At 39.3% G+C, this 23380-nt stretch overlaps 1 protein-coding gene across 4 annotated transcripts in view; it reads left to right on the top strand.

Moving 5' to 3' along the window:
• Positions 1 to 23380, top strand: part of ARVCF (ARVCF delta catenin family member) — a 239993-nt gene that overhangs the window by 80887 nt on the left and 135726 nt on the right. For 2 of the 4 annotated variants that reach the window (XM_030460294.1, XM_030460292.1), the window contains exon 1: positions 22231 to 22587. The exons of 1 other annotated variant lie outside the window; for it this stretch is intronic. In XM_030460294.1, coding sequence (XP_030316154.1) covers positions 22567 to 22587 — 21 coding nt within the window. In that variant the 5' untranslated portion in view covers positions 22231 to 22566. Of the gene's footprint in view, positions 1 to 5394; positions 5496 to 9977; positions 10223 to 22230; positions 22588 to 23380 lie in introns of those variants that run through there. One more of the 4 variants, XM_030460291.1, reaches the window with a different exon arrangement.

Below are 23380 nucleotides of genomic sequence, written 5' to 3'. Positions count from 1 at the left end.
CCTGTGGTGAACAGAGCAGCCACACAAGCCACTAGATATGGCTTTGAGAGTTAAACAAAACACACATTTAGAAAAACAGGAGAGGTTTTTGGTTTTTGTTGTTGATTGGTTTTTTGGTTGGTTTTTTTCTTCCTGAAAACAATATGGAAACCACAGGGAAGATGCTTGCTATGAACACTCCAGATCTGTGATTTATTTATTTTTTTCCCACCAGCCTGTTCTTATTGGCACAAAATGCTATAGGCTATATTAAGTATTCAATTCAGATAAGTTAAAAGATCCTTTTGATGCATTTATTTGCATTAATCTTAAAAGTAGTAATTGGGAATGCCCTTATAAACCCTGTGATTGGAGCCCCATAATTAAAAAACATTCATTATTACACAGAAATGTAGCTATACAGTTTTATTAGCCTTTCTGATACTGTAATCTATGGATCTCATTTAGCTGTTCTTCTGAAACATAAAATGAAGGAAATATCTCAAGAGCCTGAAATCAAATTATCTCTCTGTGTTAATCTACATGTAAAACAATCAAGCCCACTTCTTTAAAGGAAAATACTTTTTACTGATAAGCAAAGCTGGATGTGTGCTTTGAATACAGAAATTAAGCGGATATTTGGGGTTTTTTGTCTGCACAGTGCTATTTATAGCATCAATTAACTCCTCATGGTTGGGATAAATCATTTGACACATCTGTTGCTGAGCTTAAACACTCTCTGTTCTGTGGGGTCACAGTTGGATTTTTTGCCTCTCAAACTGTGCAGTGAAATGACTATTTTCTAACTAATGGCACTTAGTTTAAATACACTGCCTACTGACACCCTTGTTTTAGCATTTGGAATGGGGGAAGCAGGCTGATGGTCTGCCTGAATGCACAGCTGACCTGATCTTTGCTGGTCACCATTTTGTTCTTTAATTTATCTGTTAGAAGATAGCACAGTAATATCTTTTATGAAAGGATGATTATGACCATCTGCAGGATTTTCCAGGCTTGCGGCACTGTTCCAGTGATTCCATTTTGCCAATGAGAAAGTGGTTTGGCTGTGGAAATTGCTGCCTGCCCACTGACTCTCTGGATCCTGTGTTTTGTGAGATGGAGATTTAATGCTTGTAAATACATGGCTGTTCTCAGCTGTAGCTCCCCACACACAGACAGTTTCAGAATGTGCTCCTGTCAGTAGCTTTTCTCTTAAAAACAGAAGCCCTTTTACCAAAGCTCAAAACATCTGGGTGCCAAGAGAAATGGGGATACTTGTATATTGTTTAGTGAAATCTTTTAAGTACTCTGTAGAAATAATTGCAGAAGGTCCTAACAGTTTTTTTCATGGGGTTGGCTTATATGTGGCCAATTTGGCTTGTATATGAATGAGGCCAATCTTTAAACTACTAGGAGAAGAACCTAGGGGATGAAGTTATGAACAATGCTGCTTTTGATCTTTATCTTTTTCCCACTGAAAAAGCTCTCTTCTAAGAATAGACATTGATTTTTGGTGGCTCTGCTTGCAAGGTAGTCTCAAATTAAGTAGCTATTTCTGATGGAAATGAGATCAGACCCAGTCCCTCCATCCAACCCTGTGCAGACAATGATGCATTGGCAGTTCATGCGTGATACTGCATCCACACTTGCTGCACTCCTTGAATTGTTTGGGGTTTTTTTTCTAGCTGATTTGAAGACAGCATACTAGTAAAATGATTATAGTGGGATTTTCTACTCGACAAAACTTCACAGTCTGTTTCTGCTCACAGCAGAAGTGCAGTGGCTGAAGTATCTATTGGTGTTGGTGAGAATCAAATTGAAGTGAGAGGAAGTGGTGAAGCTTGGTGCATGCTTCTGATAAAAACAGCTATGAGAATACTTAGAAACCTGTATATACATGAATCAGAAAGGGACCACAAAGTGCATTCCATTTTTTAAGTAGAACTCCTTATTGATTTCAGTGGTGGAGACTTTTGAAAAATCAATGACCCGCAGCAGCTTTAGGATGCAACAACATGTGTTCTAGGGTGTTGAAGTGTTCAGCTTGTGAACTAATCAGGCTTGTAGCAATCATGTTTGGAAAGTTCCAAGGCAGAAATAAGGGTGTTAGAGGTTTGAGAAGCAGCAAATTCACTGTTCATATTCCAAAAGCCATAGCAATATATCATCTTCTTCATTCTAGCTTTAACCTCCTACCTTGCATTTTATTTCTACAGAAAAAAAAAAAATGTAAAAGTGACAGGGCATATGTAAACATAGGCCTGTGCATTATAGTGTACGTTTTTAAGCCAAGGGAGCTTCAGAAATCTTAAAAATATTCTGCATTTTTCCATAAGATTTGTGCACACTATTCAGCTCACATGGTTACTTCAGACTTGGCTTCTTGATATGGGGGGAGAGCGCTGTCTCCCAATGCTACCCAGCTAAAACAGATAAACAGAAATTAAGTTGTGCAAAACAGTGATTCTGTTTATGTAGTGAATGAAATATTAATGATGCTAATACATTCATGGCTGAGTTGACAGAATTAACACTTGCTGAGAACAATAGCAAAGGGTTTTAACTGTCGGATTCAAATTCAGCAGATGTGCTGAAAAGTCAGAATTCAGACAGCTCTACATTGTTTAGTCTTCTGAAATTTATAATGTTTTTTTAATGTTTTATTCCACCTAGAGAGTCATATGAAAATATATGGGAAGTGTTTGTTTACATAGAGGATTTACAGTGCACTATGTGAATTTATAGACTATCACATACCCCATTAAACTTTAGTGTGGACACTTAGTAGGTGTGAGGTAAGGTGATGCTTCTTGCCTTTGCTATTTTATGCTTAATTAACACAAACACTGTTCTTTGAAGGCATTGTGGCATAATGAGGGCTCTGAGTCTGAAGATTTCAGCTTAATCAGTGTAGACAGGTTCTTAGGTCCTGGAGAGCAAGAACTCTGCTTCAGAAAGGTGCTGTTATGCTATTCTGGTCTATAAATAATAAATTTCAGGAGGAAAATGACTTTAAAAAGTAGTTGGATAAAACTAATCACAGGCTAAAACATTTACTTAAAACATTGGCCTTGTAAAAATATTAAAATTCGAAGTTTAATACATTACTGAATTATTTATGCTATTATATGTGTGCAGTTGTTATAAAAGTGTTCTGTATTGCTCTAATTTATTTTCCTTTCCATTTAGGAGTACAGTATAACAATTGAAATGTATATTATTAGGAAAATAGAGCTACCATATAATTAAAGCTGTGTAGGGACACTGTATCAACAAGCCCTGAAAACACGGCATGAACTTCTGGAAGGAAAACCCAAAAAATTTCTATTAGGAAACTGCTGAAGTGTGGAATTGTTACTGAAGGGAAGCTGTAGAATGATGACTGGTGTCACTTAAACAAGCACTTACTAATCCATGAGAGAGATTCTATTAGACATAAGAAAATTATGTATTCTTTTTTACCAAGAACTGTATCTTTTGTAAGTTAATAAAATAATGCTTTTCATTAGAGGTTAATTAAAGTATTAATTTTTAAATAAGTGAGAACTATTATGGTAAGATTGGAGATGCAGTGGTGCTACTGACCAGAGCCAGTTCTTCAGTGAGTGAAGTGCTGGAACTGTATTGTACACCCAGAGATCTGTGTGTGCCTAGAGTTTTTAGTTGGTATTGCCAGACCCAGATCATAGTATGATATTCTGTGAATTTAATTGCAGAATTTACTTATTTCTACAAAAATATTCCTGCTGAATGAGCAGATGAAATTTCCTACTGATGTAAAGCCTCAAGTATTTCACAGTGGTACTTATTCTGCATTAATAGAACTGGTGAGCTGCAGTGTTCATGGATATGTCCTTAAAACTAAAGTTCCTTCCCAAGGAGTTTTCCTGTTGGCATTTCCTCTGCTGTTGTTCTTTCCCTAGTTTAAGCCTTGTTTCACAGACTGCTTCTGTCCAAAGGAACAAAAAACTCCTGACCAGCTTTTTTTTGTTTCTTTTGACACCAACACAGTATGTCTGTCTGTGCCTATGAGAGAACTATATTGAAATAGCTTTCTTTGTGAATTCCTCATTGCTATTCATTGGTGAAGTTTGTCACGTAAGGGTCACATTAGAACTCAATCAGCCAGAGCAGCAAGGAGAGAAGGAAGGCTCAAGACAGATTTCACCATAAGGTCTTTGGAAATTGTTGTGTATAATATATGTATCTTTTATTTTCCTTACCAAAGTCTTGCTCCTTTGTCTATAGAAACTGAATTATGCTTTATTTATTCCCTCTGGTCATTTAATTGAGAAATAGTCTTTCTCTCACTCTGCCTCCTGACTTTGGGCATATCTTTACATGGTTGTATTTTATCTAGTAAGTTCTGAGCATAGAAATTGCTTCTATTAGTTTAAGAAAATGGAGCTTTTTTTGCATGATGGTTCCATGCTTTTGACATTGGATCCATGCAAAGAAAGGATCTGATTTCTGGTAATTTGGGTTAAACACAAGAAATAGTGCTTATGCTGGATTTCAGGAAGGCAGACAGTACCTGGTCAAGCATAAAATCTACTGGGGCAAAATTACTCTCTAAAAATGCTCTAAAACATTTGAAGAAGCAATGTGAGTTTATACTGGCTCCACATTTCATGCCATGTGGTTGCAACATTTTTGATGTGGTAGTAGCTTAAAACTGGGTATATTGCTTCACAGAACCATGCCTTTGCAAAATGGATTCTGTTACATATATTCTCCTGCAAAAGTGGGTAATAAATTTGCAGTTGCTGACCCAGAGAAATTTTGGTGCTGAATGCTTCAAGACAGAAAAGATCAGAGATTTACAGAGCTACACAGACAGCCTAATATCCCCAAACCTAAAAATCTGAGTTTAGTATAGGATTAAATTACAAAACACTAGAGCAAAGTTGCTCTAAGATATTATGCACTGTGCATCTTTTGAAGATAAATATGCCCAAGGGGATATATGAAATGAAATTATCTGGAGCCATTTGGGGGCTCATACATCAAACATAAGGCCTGAAATCAGGTGCCTAAATATTTATTCTCATTTCTGAGAATGTCATATTAGATTTCTATGTTTTAAAATATTTGGCTATAATACCCAGTTTTTTATCATTTAAAATCCTCATACCAGTCCAGAGATTTCCCTGATTTAGGATACTAACAGTCTCACAGTAATATGCAAGTGTTGATCACTGATAACAAACAAGATTAACCAGGGTGTTCATTTTTTTCCTTAGGAGGCTCAGGATTGGCATCTCTGAATATTGTTTGGTTTTCCTCCAGGTTAGGAGGAAAACAGTATAACCATTACTTTATACAACATAGTGAGAACATGGGAGATGACTGTGTACAGAAGGGGCTGTAATACCTTATTAACTAACTTTGTCTTCTCTTTCCTCTCTCTTGTAGCTGGTCTGCTTGAGGCTGCTCTCCTGCTTTCTCTAGACTTTTCTAGCTGTAGTGGGTGATGCCACAGCAGCTCTAAAGTTCAGATCCCAATAATCAAGTAGGTGTGTATTGCTTGGTTTTCTCTGCATGCTTTCTGATACTGCATGGGGGATAAAAGTCATTTTACATTACTCATCTCTTGTGGCACTTCAGGGTGAAAATACAATTAGCATCCATTAAGCTTCAGCTCTATAGATTATTTAAGCCCCATTTTTGCTTTTATTCTGGTTGTTTTCTTCCCAGTAGAAGCACACAGCTGCTCTTTCCATGCATGCTCACAGCTATTAATATTTGTTCCAATAGCTGCTGATTTGCTGTATGTACAAGCTTCTTTTTGCTCATCATATTACCATCTCCTGTCACCAGGATCTAGTGGAGTTGGTCTGGGAGAGAGCAGTGGTGAGACAGCCATGCACAGTATTCAGATCATAGGAACTGGGAAAGCTCATGTGTGCCCTGAGAGCCACTTCCCCTCCCACTGCAAGAATCCTCTGAAGTTCTGTAGCTGACTGGTGGACCCTGCTCCATCTTCCAATGCAGCTCACTCAAGTACCTGATTGCTTTAGGCAGACAGAATACTTCAAAATGTGCAGGGGATTTGAGGTTCTTCTTCAGGACTGTTAAAACTTAGGTGCCCAAATCTCACAGAACTTGACCTGTCTTAATCTCAAGGGCTCTTTAAATACTCTTGAATATCACATGCATTCTGTATGAGCAACATCAGTGTGCAAATCTTTTTTGCAGAGTTCCAGGTGACCATAGGCATGTCAGTGTTTCAAACTTGGGCATGAGTTGGGATCTTTGTAGTGCATAAGACCCCCTTTTTGAGGGATGATTTTCATCCCTGTTGAGCACTTAAGATGTATTGACTTTAGTAGGAGGCCCTTTGATGCATTAATTCTTCATATGAAGCGTTAGAAAAACCAGATCCTCTTACTTTGCTCTAACTCAAATGCATCACTAATATATTTAGAGTCACGTAGGCAGGAGAGAGATTTGCTGCTGTCAGCGTAGCCTTTGACACTTTGTAGGCAAGTGTTTGCTGTGTTTAGAAGTGCAGCCTAAGGAATAATCTTTACCTGGCTGCTATAGCTCTAATATTTTCATTTATTTATACCCTTTTCAAGGCACTTTAATTTATTTACAAATGGTAGCAAATTGCAGGTGGCAGCCTGAGTAACTAACTCATGAGTCAGTACTTTTATTTTTCTCCTTTAGTCTAGGCTGCTGATAATGTAAATTGTTGAAACCCTGGGTAAATAATTGGGAGTGCAATCAACATCAAGCAAGTGTTTATCTGCTAATAAAACATTTGAAATGCAGAAGTCCATCTTTGTCCAACAGTTCTTAAAAGGCAGTTATTGGCCCTGCTGCTTTTCCTGCATAGCAATTAGGATTTTTATGGTCACTAATTGTACATCTGAAAATTTATACAGTTTATTTTCTGCCTGTGTTTTTCTTTGCAGAGAAAAAAGAAGCACAATATTTATGGTTGTAAGGAGGTTAACATTGTATTTTCTGCATGGAGATATCTGTAGCTCTGGAGAGATCTGTACTATTTATAGAACCCAAATTTTCTAGGTGCTCTCATGTGTAACATCAAGGGCTTATAGCTCATTAAGGATTCTCTGAATGAGATCTTGGTCACATTCTCAGAATGTGACTTGAAAGTTATATACCAGCTCAGTCATCAACTCTGACTTTTACTATTAAAGCTGTTACTCTATCAGAACCTGAGTTAGGGGAGGTGCTTCTTCATTTTTTCATGATGCTATTGGCCGTGCTTTTCTTTAGAACAGAAATTTCCATTATCTATTTTAAAGGAAATTTGACAGTTTTTTTGTTGTGGTGGGGTTTTGGTTTTGGTTTTGTCTTTGTGATTTATTTTTTGTTTGTTTGTTTTTAATTTAGTTACTCTAGTTTACATCTTGTCATCTCTGTCCTACATCCTTACTTGATTCACTTTTTGAAGTTAGTCCATCGAGGTATCCAGCCTCTTGAGCCCCTGAAGAATAACAGCCATCTCATATCACAGAGTTGCAGGTGAGAAAGAGCTGGGTTAGCTGCAGACAGTGAATTGCCTGAAAGACAGGACCCTGCAGGGAGTGACTGAGGAAACTTGAGTTCCTGCTCAGCAGCACCTCAGAGGATCCTGTCTCCATTCATTAACCTCTGGCCCATCATCCATGTATTTTTTTTTCCCTTGGGCCTGGAGCATCCTTTTATCTGAGGTGTATTTGGATCAGTATGTCAGGCTCTGCTTTAGTGTAATCTGTATCCAGGGAGCTGTCTTTAAGAATATATAGTTAGAAATGCCAGCACCCCCCAACCTTATGTGTGTTTTTCCCACAGCATGACTGGTCTGTGAAGTCCCATTTTTTTCACACTCCCTCTAAAGAGTCTGTGAGCATGTCTGCACTGCTGGGAGGAAAGACAACAAACAGAGCTGTCTCCATCTGTGTAGAGCAGGGAATCACAAAAGCAGAAACATGCAAGTTGGCTGCACATAAGCCAGCTTTGGTCCAGCAAAGTCTGGCAGGGTTTATGTGTATCTGTGCCAGGGCTAAATCCTGCTGAGATGTAGCAGGTGAGTCACGCAGCCCTGTCCTGCACTATACAGACTGCTCGGGAGTCAGGCAGTCTGTTTAGATGGTTGTGCTTCTCTTTTGCAGAAAGCAATGTACTCAAGAGATTTTATAGACTTTTAATAATCTAGCAAAGCAAGGTTCAGCGTGGAAGGTCTCTGGGAGCTTAGAGTCTATATTTGACTAGTTTGGAACATCTGGAAAACCCTTTGGTGGGTTTTGGGTTTCTTTCAGAATCTCAAGAGAAATTGAATCAATGCACAAATGACAAAAGTCACTTCTGCTTACTGATCTGAAAACATGAAAGGCTAAAATCACATTTATGTATAAACATCATGAGAATCATACATGGTAATCCTTACACTGCTTCCAACATAATTTCAAATCACCCTAATTCCTTTCAAAAGCAACTTCCTAGGTGTTAACAATCAATCACAGACCTAGCAGCAGGTTATTGCCTATGAAATCAAGGTGTATGTATTAGTTTTGGGTCGATTACTTCTGCTCTAGTGCCTTTTGGGCCTGTTAGACGATTTTGGTCAAGTACTTACAAGTTTCCATCAAACTGTGTGAAAACGTGCTAATATCTATTAATATCCCTCTTTTGGGAACATAACAGTATATGACCATATTATCATTCACCATCAAAGAACCAGTGCAGGAGAGAGACCTGCCAAGTGTAGCAGTCATGGAAAAGGCACCTGTGTCAAGAGCACATCTCATCTAAAAAGCACTAAACAATGAAATGCAAAGCCTCAGGAAACGAAGGTTTGGTACTAGCAGTGCTCATGGAAATCCTTGTTGATAGATGGAAAACAGAATGTCTGGCAGCAGAAAGTATCACTCCCATCAAGGGCTGATTTCTAGGGACTTGACTCTTAGCATAGAATATGAACTGTTCTCCAATTACAGTCTGCCTCTGTGCTCACCTCAGAGATAAAACCAGTTAATTGTTTATTTTTGGTGAAAAGGTTCTGTCAAAACCACTATGGAAACTTGTGTTGCTGACTTTAAACTCTTATGAAAGCATTTTAAATGCTGCACATTTTATAGATCTGGGGAATCAGTGAGGAGTTTTGCTGCATGCATCATACAGATGGAGATGGGATTTGAAGTGGAATAATTTATTAACCCTAATGGAACTGACATAAGGCAGGAGATACATCCCATCTAGTTGGTTTCTGAGTTCTTTTTCCTGCATTGAGAGACAAGCAGTCCTGTGTGTTCTTCATGGAAGATGTTTGATTTTGGCTTTTTCATTTGCATTATTAGCAAACAGCTGCATGAAGGTTTGTTTCATTGGCTACCATGCTGAAATCATCAAGCACATTTCAACTGCAATTGCTCTATCTGCATTTAAAAATCTTTTCCATATTATAATGTACACCTATACTATAACACATGATAACTGTTTTCAGCTATTGTCTGCTAAATTTAGGTGGTGGTGTTCAATTCCCTTGGAAAAAATGGACACAACTGTTTTCTTGTACCATGAAGTTCCTATCTTTAAAAATGTTAAACTTCTCACTTCTCCTGTTAAAGACAAAAATTCTAAGTGTCTATAGTGAGAAAACCTTCCAAAGCCACATCTTATTTTATATAGTAATTTTAAGCACATTATTATTTGCACAGTGAAATGAGATTTGCAAGAGGGATGAAAAGCCCTGTCAGATGAATTTTAGCAAAAAGATCAAAGGAATTAAATATAAATTTTCTCCAAGGTGAGCATGTTTGGTTTTTCTTTCTTCTTCTTTTTTGAGCTGGGAAGCCTTGGATTAATTACTTTTAATTTAAAATCAATTCAATGGATGGAAAGAGTCTTTTCAAAGAGCAGTGCAGTTTGCTTCTTAGAGTGAACGTTATTTTCGCAGAGTGACTAACAATGTGCATTTTTATTCTTAACCTCTGACCTGTGCCCTCCCCACCCTTTACCTAACCCTTTCCATTTGCCCTGGTCAGTCAACAGGCAGGAGCATTTGAAAACAATCATGGATGACTATGATATCAGGTCTGCTGCCAGCATTTTAGCATCTGTTAAGGAGCAAGAAGCTCGTTTCGAGCGGCTCACCCGTGCACTTGAGGAAGAGCGGCGCAATGTCTCCTTGCAACTTGAGCGTGCCAATCAGCCCGCAGACCGAATGAGCATTTGCAACATTGGCAATGGTCAGCCACTGGCAACCGCCTGGCAGCAGCTTGTACTGCAGGTAACAGCCTGCTCGTTTTACCTGTTGCTACAGTTCACCCCTACTAGAATTTCCCATTCCAGAAAGTCAGGTGCATCTTGTTTGTTGTCAGTTTCATTCTGCGGCTTCTCTCTCCGTAGCGCACCCAGAGCTCCGTCAATTAATTGGGTGGCTCAGACTTCAGAGCCTTGGCTTCAAAGTTGCCCTAGCCTCCTCTTAGCTCATGGATGCTTTTAAAAACGTATGCATTCTGGAGCATTAAACCTTATAGAGAGATCTTCACACCCTTCTCTCACACCCTCTAAATCTATGCACTTGCTGTAAGTATGGTGACTCAAAAAGAAGGCTGAGTCATAATCTCCATAGCAAACAAAATTTCCATTAGAAATAGTTGGACTATGAATAGAGGGAAGAGCATGAAAAGCAGGGATTTCCCTCCTTCAAAGTCTTATTGTTTGTGTGTGGAGTACTTCAGAATTTGTTTCTCTTGTTTATTGAATTGATAGACTTTATTTTAATGATGCAAACTGGCTTTGTGGGAGCCTTAAATTTCCTAATATTGTTTTGCTTGAGAAGTGTTCTTTAACTGTTTAAATGTGCAATGAAAAACTACTTACATCTCTAAATTATTTAAGCTCACAAATCACTCTGACATGCAAGGTAAGTCATGCAGAAGCAATAGTACCATTTGTGAAGGTCTGTTTCCTAAGAAAACATCATTCAATCCAGAAAGCAACTCCAGGCTATGGGGATTCTAAAAGTTGTTTCCCAATTATACCAGACTGTTTTACAATTATGCTTGCACTGAGTTGTATTCAGGCAGACTTTATGTTATGTTAGCACAGCTTTTCTATTAACAGCTGCCATGTTTCTGTGTGTGTAGATTTTTGGATATGGGACTCTGGGTGAGAGCAGCATCCTGCACTGGTGAGGCTAAAAGTTGGACAGTAACTGGTAGGAGCTGTGGGTTGTTACCCTCTAGATGAGCAGCTGGGGTGGAGGGAGATAAGCTAACATACTTTTTAATAGAAATAGGACAAGTTCACCTTCACTTTTTCTGGATGACTGTGTGCAAAGTGCCTGATCATCATTAGCTCTAGAATGAAATCCCTTATCCGCAAAACTGATGAAGCATGAGTTTTCTACAGTGTTATGTTTTCAGGTTTAACCACTTCCAAGAAAACTTAATAAAAAAGTTTAAGTTGCTGAGGTCTATGTGACTCTTCAGGAGAAACAGCACCTGTAAGTGACCCTTGTCTGAAGCTATATACACTCAGGTCGTTGCCACTGCTGGGGCAGGAAGTGGGAGGAGAGCTTTGGTTCATAAATACTGTTTTGAGGCTGTTAGAGTAGCTTGTATGTGAAAGAGAATGATTGATTAGCTGAATTTGTACAGTTAAGAATTAATGCAGGGTTATTTGTGTGAATTTTCATTACATGTACTGAAGGTCAAATTCCTCCCTGACTTACTAGAATTAATTATGTTTAAATGAAGGATGAAACCTGTACATTCAGTCTTACACAGACTATGTAATGATTTCATCTTTACTATTATACATTTCATTCCATTATTAAGAGTACATAAAGCAAAAGGCATTCTGTACTTTGCTCTCTGTAAGGATTACTCATGCATTGTAATATGGGAGTAATATTCCCCATTACTCATTATATGGGAATGCAACTACCTCTGACACTGTGTTTCAGTAAGGGCTGACTAATTTCTGCTTATCACCCTATTCAATCTTTTGCTAGAAGTAATAGTGCAAAATAACTCCAGTACCCACTTTTCCATTTGGAAATCACCTAAATTATTACATGCAGTCTAGCTATTCTTAGTAGAATTTGAGAAAAAAAATGAGGGTTAATTCTGTTTTATTGAGAATGCCAAATAATTTTTAATGATTTACACAATCTAGCTTCAGTTTTCCATGTTGCTAGATTATCACTGTGGAATCTCTCAAAGGGATTTGTCAGGGAAGTGTGCATAGTCAGAGCTTTGTTAACAGTTCTTCCCAGTACTTATTTGTAATTTATGCTCCCAAACTTATTCCCTTCTCAGGGAAGAAATTTAAGCTGTTTTTTCTTTTTCTTAATTATTTTAGAAAAGGAAAAATAATTTATAAACCGTATGTCAGTGTAACAGTTTTCTGAAGGCCTCAAAAGAAAACTCTGAAGTTTTTCTGCAAATATTGATTCTAATTAATTAATTCTGGATTTTTTGCTGGCCACTCTTTTTTTGTTTGTTTTTGTTTTAAATATCACCCTTATACTCAGTCCATAACAATAGCTCCTTGTCCTAAGCAGGCCATTTAGCCACTTCACTTCACTTTCTGCTGACTTCTTGCCCGTTCAGTGTGAACGTAGAATACTCCAGTGGCACATGTGAACTGTGGTGCACTTGTTGACATGTGCTGCCTGTGTATATGGCATTGTGGCTTTTGCCCCCTGTCAGGAAGTATCAGATCTGCAAATGAGGTCAGGCATGTGCTGGGACTGCTAAAAAATGTGTGGCTACACTTGGTAATTTTACATTCAGAAAGCATGGGGCGTTTTTCTAAAATGGTTCTTTAAGTTGTTTCTAATGGAAGAAGTTGATTACTTGGACAATCTAAAGAAATCATTAATGGTTTGTTCAGGTATTAATTAGAAATCAGTGAGTTTATTCTTTAATGGGGATCTCTCCCAGAGGAGGCTTTTCTGGGAACTCCTGTCCTCACAATAGGAGGTTATAAATGTTGCTGAAATGTTTCTCGTTAATATGCTTGTGACTGCGTTCCCTACTCTGGCTTTGAGCAGTAAGAGCCACATGGCTGGCCATAGCTATTTATTTCTGAAAGTGAAAATCTGGTTGTACTAAAAAAAGCAGAGCTTGTCTGTTAATGTGTATTTGAGTTTGCTTCCCTGATTTTTGTAGTAAAGAATGTAAAACAAAAACACTTACTGGTTGTTATGATATCCCAAGCTGTGGAAGTCTTGGCAATCTTTGCCTTTTTACCAGTTTACGAATGCAGGCATAGTCCAGTAAGGTTCTAAGCCACTGGTGAGTAGCAGCTATCACATCTTCTACATGTTACAGTATCTGCTTGTTAATGTTTTTTGCAAGCTTGGTAAATCTTAATACTCTTGATGTATGAGGTGTTTAGTTTAAGCTACCTGGTTTTGTTTAACTTATTTTCAAAGCAGCCCTCTGCTGCTCTTCACAGTGGGAAGTAATTTGGTCAGGGAGAAGATATGAACATGCACGTAGGGTATGTGCTATAGTGGGCTGAATGCACAAAGCTGCAATATTATCACTGGAGAGTTAACCATTCAGAGCATAACTTTTCAATAATAAAGACATTTTTTTTTCTTTTACTTTTATTAAAACATGAGACATGTGAAACTTATTAAACACTAGGCTATATCCTGAGCTGGTTTAAGTTGGCATGGCTCCATGGGTTTCAGAGAAGCTCTCTCAAGTTGTCATCTGGGGAGCTGAACAACAATGTTTGCATTCCAGGATTGTTTCCCCATCGGTACACACTGACAATTTCCATTCCTGTTAATTTTTCATAACCAAAATAAAGCACAGCATCCAATTAGCCTGTTTTGCCAGCAAATACCCTGTAACAATACTTTGACTTCAGTAAATATGCAGTGACCTATGGAGATTTGAGAGGAGTTCCCATTATAAAAAAAGTAGATGTAAAAGCCTAAGTTAAATCAGTTTTAGTGAATAGTTTCTTCCCCTAAAAGATCCTTAGTGGTAAAGTGTGCAAACATGTTGTATTGGGCTGAAATTTCTAATATTCAAACCATGCTCAATCAGCACAATGTGATATTTCCTGTTTATCTGGTTATATACCTAGTAATACCCACTGCTGTACACAAGCTCAAAGGTCTCTATCGTATTTAATTAGTGTCCTGCCTCCAGAACTGGTAAGGGCTTTCTTTCCATATGATTCTCCAGGTCTGAGATGTGTCTGACTGCACTTTTGTAGTACAGTACTTTGATGGTATCATATATATTTCTACTATGTTCCAGAGAAAGAACACCTGTTTAAAAAAGGAACAAAAATGTTTTCCTGTTTTGGGTTTTAATGGGTTTTTTGGGCAGATATTTTATAGCCATAAGTGAGCACCACTGTTCTTCAGTCTTTGTCTTAATCTGAGGTACCTGTGACATCTGCCAAAAATGACATTTGGTAATTGAGGGCTGATTTTCAGTAAAAGGTAAAGTCTAAAGCCCACCAGAACACATGGTGAGAATTAAATAAAAGATTAGCTCAAATTGCTTTCCTAAGAAAATACCATCAAGTTAACCTTTCTGAGGTACACTCTGGGCAACAATAACTCTTCTGTCTGTATTTCATTAATTCTGTTTTAAGATTCTCCATTCCACACTGTCATAGTGCAGGCTCTTGGAAGACAGGAATTGTTTCCAGTGCTTTGATAGTAAGAAAGTGCATAATTTTATATCCATGTTCAAACATACGCAGTGAGGAGAAATGGGTTCTGAACTACACTGAGTTACCAGCTTACTTTTTCGTCTTGTCTTCCATCTCATAACACAGTTCCATCTTTGCTCACTGTGTAAAGTTTTGTGCTATTAGTTCTAGTTTGTAGTGCCTCTTGACTTACCTTGCTGTATTTGTACTTATATTAAGGGACTGACAGCATGCAAAATGATTTTTTTTTTTTAATTTGGTGCCTTACAGGTAAGGTCAGGTACAGAGAGCAGGGCTGTCTGCTGATGACAGCTCCTGGGTGTTACAGTACTTTTGCCCTGTTTCATGTGTACACTGACAAATACCAAGGAAAAAACTCACAGGTAGTTAAACCACAGATGTTTTATAACTGCTTTCTAAAAACAGCTGAAAATTTAAGTTCTGATTCAGGGGTCCAGCATGGTTCAGTGTCAGAGCTGCATTGTGCCTGTTCTCCAGCCAGCTGCTGGTGCCCCTGCTCCCCCCTTCTGCCTCTGTAATTGAGCTCCTGTTCTTTTGGCCTCCAGGTCACTCTGCAGTTACACATGCAGTAGCTATGCCATCAGCCTGATCCTGTAAATTCAGGACGTATGAGTAGTCTTACTGAATTTCTAGGAATGACCTGGGTCATGTTTCAGTTTCTGCATATATGCAACTATTCAAAGGTTGCAAGGGGGAGTGAGGGGGGAAGATTTGGGAATATGATTCCCATGGGGGAATGAATTAGTAGATCAACATTCAGTGTGAGCCGAGAGATATTTGCAGTACCTGTGAACCCAAATGCAGTTAGGAACTGGACCAGAAGCTGTTACTCAGCTGCTTTTCAGAGAGACATGTTCCCCATGCAGGAAGTAGATTGGAGGTTGGAGCTTTTGCTCTCTTCTTCTTATGGACATCGGTCCATCTCTGTGAAAACATCAACTCTTGAGTCAGGATGGTTTTTTGATAGCTCAGCAACAGTGGAAACTAGGAAGCAAGGAACTGATGTTCCTCAGGACCAAAGTACTGCCAATTGGTTGAGATGGTGTTGCTAAGCTCTTAGGGGAATTCAGCCAGAGCAGTAGTACTCTTGGAATGACTGCAGAGGCCTTTATTTAAGGCTTTAGATGGCAAAAACATAGATACAAAAGTGAATGTCAACACTGGCATACGGTTCAGCTACAGCTAAGAAGATTTGACCAACTGTATCAGAAGCTGTGAAGTACTTTCCAAAAGTGATTGATTCGATAAGCAAACCACCTCAATCCCATTTATCAGAGTTATCTGGGGCTCAGATCTGCTGGCATGCAGTAGACAATCTGATGCTTCATCTGTGTTTGTATAAGAAGTAGATCCCAAAAGATCAAATAAATTTAAAAAAGGAAACCAGATAACTGAGAAACTGACTAATAAGGAGAGATTTACTGTATTCTTTCCAACACAGTGGTTTGTTTCTTCAAGATATAATTATTCACTATGCAGTGTGTATAATTACATGTGCAGGTAGATTATATATCTTTTTGCTCAAAGGTGCACACCTCTGCAGAAATCTCACTTTTCTCTCTATCAGCAACAGTACCTCACTTTCATGTCTCAGGCTTTCTCCCTTCTGTTCTCTGCAGCTTTATGTGGTAACTGCTGCATTCCAAAGGGCTGTCAAATGTTTGTCAGCAGGGCAGCAAACAGTTTATGCTAATGCTGACAATAATGCAAAGCAATGACCACATTTACCCTAAGCATCTACAAAATATTTCTGCAGTTTCATTTGCCTTGGAAATTCTCAACTTCTTTTGTGTGAATTTTTATTGAATGAGGTTTGGGAAGCAACTGAAAGGCAAAGACTTTATTATTTTCTTTGCCAAAATTTGTGAAAGAATAATTTCTCACAACTGTTCACCTTTCTGGCCTGGAACTGATCCAGGTGTAAATTAAAATTATTTCATTTGAATGACAAATTCACAGTTTCATAATTATTTTCCATGATTTTAAAGCACCTCACTAATAGAACTATGTTTTCTTCTATAAGTACATATAAGACAACCACATTAAAAATAAATTCTGCCTGCTGTGTGTATGTTGTTATGTAAACAGGCTCCTAAGTTGTTCTTTGCATGAAGTTTCTGAGTGTTGCAAGTTCAGTAAGTGTAACTGCAAGTAATTAAAAATGTCTTAAAACAGGAACATTCAAATGTAAACATTAAAGAGTAATACCACGTTTCATAGCACTTCTTAAAAAAACAACTTCATAGTCACATTTACCACATTTGTTTCTTGATAATTAACATGAAAACATCTTACTTTGTAAAGCTGTGATTTATTTTTCATGCTGCTTGTTTATTTCTGAGCTCATGCAACAGAACACACTAATTGCACTGCCTTTTTAAGATTTCTTCTACATTTTAGTTCTAGTTCAGCCAGGATGTTCAGGAAGGTTTTTTGAGGGTTTAAAAATTCTTTTGCCCCACTTCTCTCAATTTTATGAAAAGATTTTGTTACTAATACAGGCCTTGATCCATACATCTACAAGGAAGCCTTTATGCCTACAGGGCATGGCACAGGAGATGGTGGTCTTTGTAAGTCTCTATCCTTGGCAGATCCTTACATAGCAGCAAGACTCTTTTGCAGAACCTTTAAAACCAACAAGCAGGCAAAAGGGCAATTTCCTTTTCCCCTGAGCCCTTCAAGCTTTGGACCTGAAAGGCTCCACCTGGCTTTTAAAACAAAAAAAATTTCTACTGTTCCATTTCACGTGTCTCCAGGATCTATAAGCTCTTGTGAACTAATGCTAAAAGCATGCAGAATGAATGTTGAGTTATGATGCCACTGATAAATTCTGAGCCTTTTGCTAGTTTAGGCCAGCTTAATGGTTCAAATTATGCTCTTGCTTGCTTTGTCACAAATGTGGAATAATTCACTTAAGTCATCAGTGTGACTGAGAACAGAATGGCCAGAGATGGCTATGGGCAGCCTGAAGCTACATGCCAACTATAATTAAAGGCTTTGATTTAAATAAATGTCAGTTTACTCCTGATACAGATTTAAAAACAAAAACCCCAAACCACCTCCCTTTTTTAAGCTACCAAATTACTAGCTGAAGAGAGTATTTTTTAACCATAGTTGTGGTGACCAGGAAATGCTGTAGAATACTGGCTAAGTTAATTTTAAGGATTTAATCTAAAATGTATTTTTAGCTGCTGGAAGAGTGGCACTTTTAGACTAGGATAGTTAAAGACTGGAAAGAGCTATAGTGTCCATGTTTCCAGCCCATCCCAATTAGCTCTTCTTCCTTTCTGCAGTTTTATGTAGTTCAAACACAAGACACTTGCACTGGAATAAAGTTCCATGCACAGAGATCTGAATTTTCTCCTCTGAAGAAAATCTAAAACAGTTTCAGGCTTTGGTTTGAGGAGTATAGTAATTACCATAAAAATCAGTTAATAGTGCAGACAGCTATCAGGGTCTCTCTTTCCTGTATTTGAATGTTTCCTTTCCACTAACTACAGTGTGACATTATGGACACAGTACTATCCTTAAATTTTATTTGGTTTCCTTGCTTTTGCCATTCTGTTATAAATTTAACGCTTTTAAATTTTTTTCTTAAACTGGGGGAGATTTTTCTATTTTCACTCCTGTAAAATGCAGTTGATCCTTATCTAAATGAAGCCAGGAATAGACATAGTTCATCCATTCAACTGAGACCTCCATGCAGTGACCTGTAGCATCCTCTGTCCTTTATTTCTAATGTAAGCAGTGCTGTCACTAGACTGTCCTTGTTCTCATCGTGTCATATGACAACTTGGATGAAATGGAGTTGACTGATATGAGATGCAGCAAGATGGAAGCTCTGTTTGTATATAAATGAAAATTCCCTGAACTCAGTGAACTACCTAATGGTGTCCCTCTGCAGAATGTCTCTGCTTCCTCTTTGCCATGTTGCTCTTGGGCCTTGTGATCCTTTGGACCTCTTTCATATTGGATTCTTAAACAAGGATGACACAAAAAATCATCCTGCATTTTTATATAAACTACTCCCTTATTCAGGCAGTCTGGCTTCATCTCCATTCATAACCTTGCAGTATGAAAGCAAAAAAGATTATCAAAACAACGTTGATGGAAATGTTAGAAATACTTTGGGAGATTCATCCTACAAGTCATGCAGCCACTTTGGAGCAAATACAAATGATTTGAAAGAGCTCATGTAATTTTTCAAATGTATTTAAAAATTATGGAAATGCTAGCAGGAAAAGATTTCAGAATATATCTTGTAAATATAGATGTAATGTTCCATTTTCATTTGTCTATATTAAAACCATTACAATGGGGCACCCTGAGACATCATGGCGAGACCCTGAAACTGTTTTTCAGTTTTCTCACCTTGTTTATTTGCTGCATGAAATTCACTTAATGACAATAAAATACCCTCAGCATGGAAGCACTTTTATGAATATAGGCTACTTAATTCTGAGAGTTGCCATGGGTGATCATGGTACTATTGCCTATATGGTCAGCTGGGATTCTTGATTCATCTTGTGCTTCCTTGCTTTGCTGGGTTTATGGAAATTACATATCACTGAAGCCATATGTTATGTTTCCAGGCAGAGCTGTAAACCATTTCATTTTTACTGCCTTTGAGAGCAGATCAATCTATAGTGCAGCACTAGTGATAGAGAATTTTTTAAGGGTAATGGGAGAAAATAAAAAAAAAAGAGAGCTTGGCCCAGATGCTATACTACTTCATCTTCCAGAGAATTAAATACCTTCCTACTTATAAATTTTTAATTTTTCAGAAGAAAAGTTTTCACCCTTCTTTTGCAGCTGGGAAAAGCACAGATTAAGACCTTAAGGTTCACTTAAAAAAAAAAAAAAAAAAAAAAAAAAAAAAAAAGAGGGGGTTGTGATGTAGTCAGCACTCTGATACTAATAGACTGTTTGTTGGCAGAATCTGGAAGTTCCATATAACCTTAGGGATCTAATCCATAACTCTTATTTAGGTAATTAGTTCTTTTACTTCAAGACTGCCAAATCCAGCATCCAGATCATATGAGCTGGTAAAATATTGCAAGTAGCTGAGAAATAAGGGGACTTGAGATTTATTTTACCATTTAAAAACAGATATAATCTTTGGCTTTGATTCCAAACATTTTCAAAATGTACTTTTCAGCCAGAAGGACTACAAGCATCTATTACATTTTTGAAAGGAAAATTGTATTTTTAAATAACAACCTGACTCCAGAAGGTGGGACTTCAAAATTCAGCAACAGTAATCTTGCATGGCTTGCACAAATACCTGTGGGTTTTCAACATGAGAGACTTTTGTGGATAAGAATTGGCAAGTCCATCCAGGAAGGTTTTCAGTTTCATGGTTTTGCATGCAAGAGTAGCTGCTTCAGTGCCCTGTGGATACAGACCTTGTAACATTTTTTTCTTTGACAGTGTATAAAGGTCTGGCACATCTCCATGTGCATGCCTAAATTGAATGGTACTTTCTATGCCAGCATGGCCTCAGCAAAAGTTGAGCTATTTCAGTTTGTTAACTGAAGTTGGGTAAAAAGGAGGGAGGGGAGAGCACTATACAAAAGTACAGGAAAGTCATACAAAATGTGTTCCTTTTGCTTTGGCCTCTAGGATTTTTTTAAAGGACACTACCAGTTACCTTTAAATTATTCCACTGGAGATAGACTCGGAACATATTTGCTTCACTGGAGGGAAAAAACACTTTGCTTCAGCTAAACCTTGTGGAACATCTACCATTGCCCTTGTCAACCTTTACAACATTTATTTTTAAACAAACTAGGATCAGAGTCAGGTAACATGGTTCTACTCTGTGCTCTGCCCCTAAAATACGAAGCCTTATCTCTAATATTCAGTTGGCATGCTGACAATGACAGTAACATGAAAGCTGAAATTAGGATTTAATAGGTCTGAAACATTCCTTCCGGCCTTAAATGTCAGTATAGGAGATGCCACCTTTTCATCTTGATCTGGTAGGATTGGTATTAATTAACATGTTAATTACATTGACACTGGAAGCATGTTTTAGAATTTTCAGGGAACCTGAAGCTGGAATGAAAGGACACTTCTGTGCAAAGGTGCCTATTCTGATAATTAAGGAATATTAAATTGTGATGTACCTTCCTTTCTGCTTTATAGCAGATCTCACTGTCTCTGTCTCCCTCTTTTCCAGGGATAGCCACTATTTTGATTCCAGTAGCTTTCAGCCTCTAATTACCATTGTTCAGCCACCAGCTGTTACAGTGGTGGATTTATTTATTGCTTTGTTTTGCTGCAGGAACCTCCTACAAAAGATGAAAAGCAACCATTACCCCTTGGCTGGTGGCTGCAAACTTTGCTGGTTATTTAGCACTGGGGGAGGACTTAGCTGGGTGACTCTCAGACCCGGTTAACTGCTTACATCCGAGGAGCAAGGCTTTAGTTCCAGTGCAGGGTGAGCAATCCCTCCTACCCCTGTGGTGGGTCCAGGGGCAGAAAAGTTTGCTGGTTATTTAAGAGTATTTTAGACCTATGTACCCAGGTCTCTTTCTTACAAGATTTGATGCCTTTTTATATTTATTAATACATAGCCTTTCTGCTGTTTCTTGGAAAAGGCAGAAAGAAGAATCAGGTCTTGGAATAGAAAGTATGGAAGGCTCTTCTTTCCAGGGATTTCATGGAGGTTTGCAGCGTGGCTGCCTGTTCAAAGCCAGAACTGTAAAATAGTAAAAGCTGATTTATAAGCTATAAATAGACATGAAAACCATGCTGTATTGTGCTGTAAAGTCCCAGTTTTTAGTGCAGGATGTGTTGGATGCAAGGTGTAGCACATCTGCCATTCATTTTGGTAATGAGTAATTTATCAAGGCAACCTTTTAAGGAATGTGAGACAGGTTTGTGGGCAGGTGAATGGTTTTAAAAAACGAGGCCAGTTGTACTTTGAGCTATAAGCCTCACCACATCTGGGTAGGATAGAAAAGGGAGGAGACTGTGATGGAAGATCATCTTTCTTTGGTGTTGGTGAATTAAGGATGATATTAATCTCCAAGTGAAGTGCAAAAAGTAAGTAAGCAAGCAAGAGGAATTCCTTTCTTGTGGTCTCGTTAGACCTCCCTGCAATTCACAGGCAACTGCGCGTCTAGCGCAGACGGTATCTGAAGGGCGTTCTGCCTCCGTAGGCAGCAGGTTGGCGTTTTTTACGCACTGATACCAGGCGTTTTCTTTAATGACATTTTCCCTCTTTGTCTGTAATCCAACAGGAGAGATCCGCGAGAGGGGGGCGGGCCGGGAAGCGTGGGAACCCCAGGGGCTCCGGGCGCGCTCCTCTCCCGCGGGCCGCCGCCCTCCCGGGCCCGCCCGGCCCGGGGAAGCAGGGAAGGGAGGAGGGAGGGAAGCAAGGAAGAAAGAAGGGATCGCCGGGCACGGGGAGCGGCCGCTCAGCTCAGCGCCCGCCGGGAGCCGGCTCGCCCCCCCGGCCACCAGCCTGCGCTCCCCCCCGAGAGGCCGAAGCCGCCGGGCGCTCCCGCTCCCCCGGCGCGCCGGGCGTGGCCGCGCCCCAGCCAGCTCCGGCTGCGGCTGCCCGTCAGTTCCGCCCCCGGGGACGGAGCCTCCCGGGCGCCGGGGCAGCGGAGAGGAGAGGAGGGGAGAGCCATGTGAGAGGGACGCGTCTCTGGTGGGAGCCGTCGGCGCTGTGCTTCATCCCGTCGGAGCGTCGCGGGTTGTCTCTTCTCCCTGGATGGGCTCTGTCTGTGGAGAGGCTGCGGGGGAGCTCTCGAGTGGCGGGGTTGCTGGTCAGGTTACAAAAGGAGTGAGCTTCCCAGAGGAAAGAGGCTCTGGAGGCTGTCAGAGCAGCAGGCTGGGTCCACAGAGGGTTTGCGGGAAGCTGGAGGCATTCTCTGCTAGAGGCTGTGAAACCGGCACCTCGCCTCAATGCCTGCGGAACTCAAACAGGTTAGTGCCAAACTTGGGTCCTTCCCCCGGGCTCGGGCAGCTCTGTGTGGACGCACGCAGAGTGGTCCTGGATGTGTGGAGAGGAGAAAGCTGTCGGGGTGGAAGGGATTGTTTACTTCTGTTTGCGGGTTTTCCCGGAGAACTAAGAGCAAAGGCTCAGCTGCTCTTTTAGCAGAGCGTTCGAGAGAGATTTTGCTTTTGTCTGTGTGTTAGCTGTTGAAACACCCAAAAAGCAAGCTATTGTTTTCTTTGACCTTCTTCCTTCTGCTCAATAAATCTGGGGAACTCTTGAACGCGAACAGCTAGAAATAATGCTTTTAAAAAAGAAAGCTTTGCTGTTGTTTGCTTTTGTTAAATGTTTGCTTTTCCCATACAGTGCTCTGTTGCTTTCTCTTTGATTTTGTTGTTGGACATGCCAGGGAAATAAGTTTTTCACTCTAAATGTTATCTTAAATAAGAAGCCCACTTGGCTCTAATGTTAATAAATATAATGGGTTTGCAGCTCTGTGTGAAAAGATTTCAAATATTTTTCTTTACCTTGGAGTGTCATTGGGCATTGCAGAGTAAAACTGTTGCAGGTTAGATTTAATAGAGATCAGGCAGACTCCTGTAATGTATTGGTGCTTGTTAACCTCCTTCATCTAGTTTGTAAGCTTCAGGAAACCCTATAAATTCAGGTGGCGGCAGGGTAGAGCTGCTTCTCGAACTAGGATGTTATCTTTTTCTTAACCCTCCTTTTTCTTCTCTGCCTTTTAAATTCAAAACAGTATTTTAGGATAAGAAAATACAATGG

Source organism: Calypte anna, chromosome 15, assembly GCF_003957555.1.
Source record: "Calypte anna isolate BGI_N300 chromosome 15, bCalAnn1_v1.p, whole genome shotgun sequence".
NCBI lineage: Eukaryota > Metazoa > Chordata > Aves > Apodiformes > Trochilidae > Calypte > Calypte anna.
The sequence above is the reverse complement of the archived record's forward strand: the minus strand, read 5'-3'. Positions and strand labels throughout refer to the sequence as shown.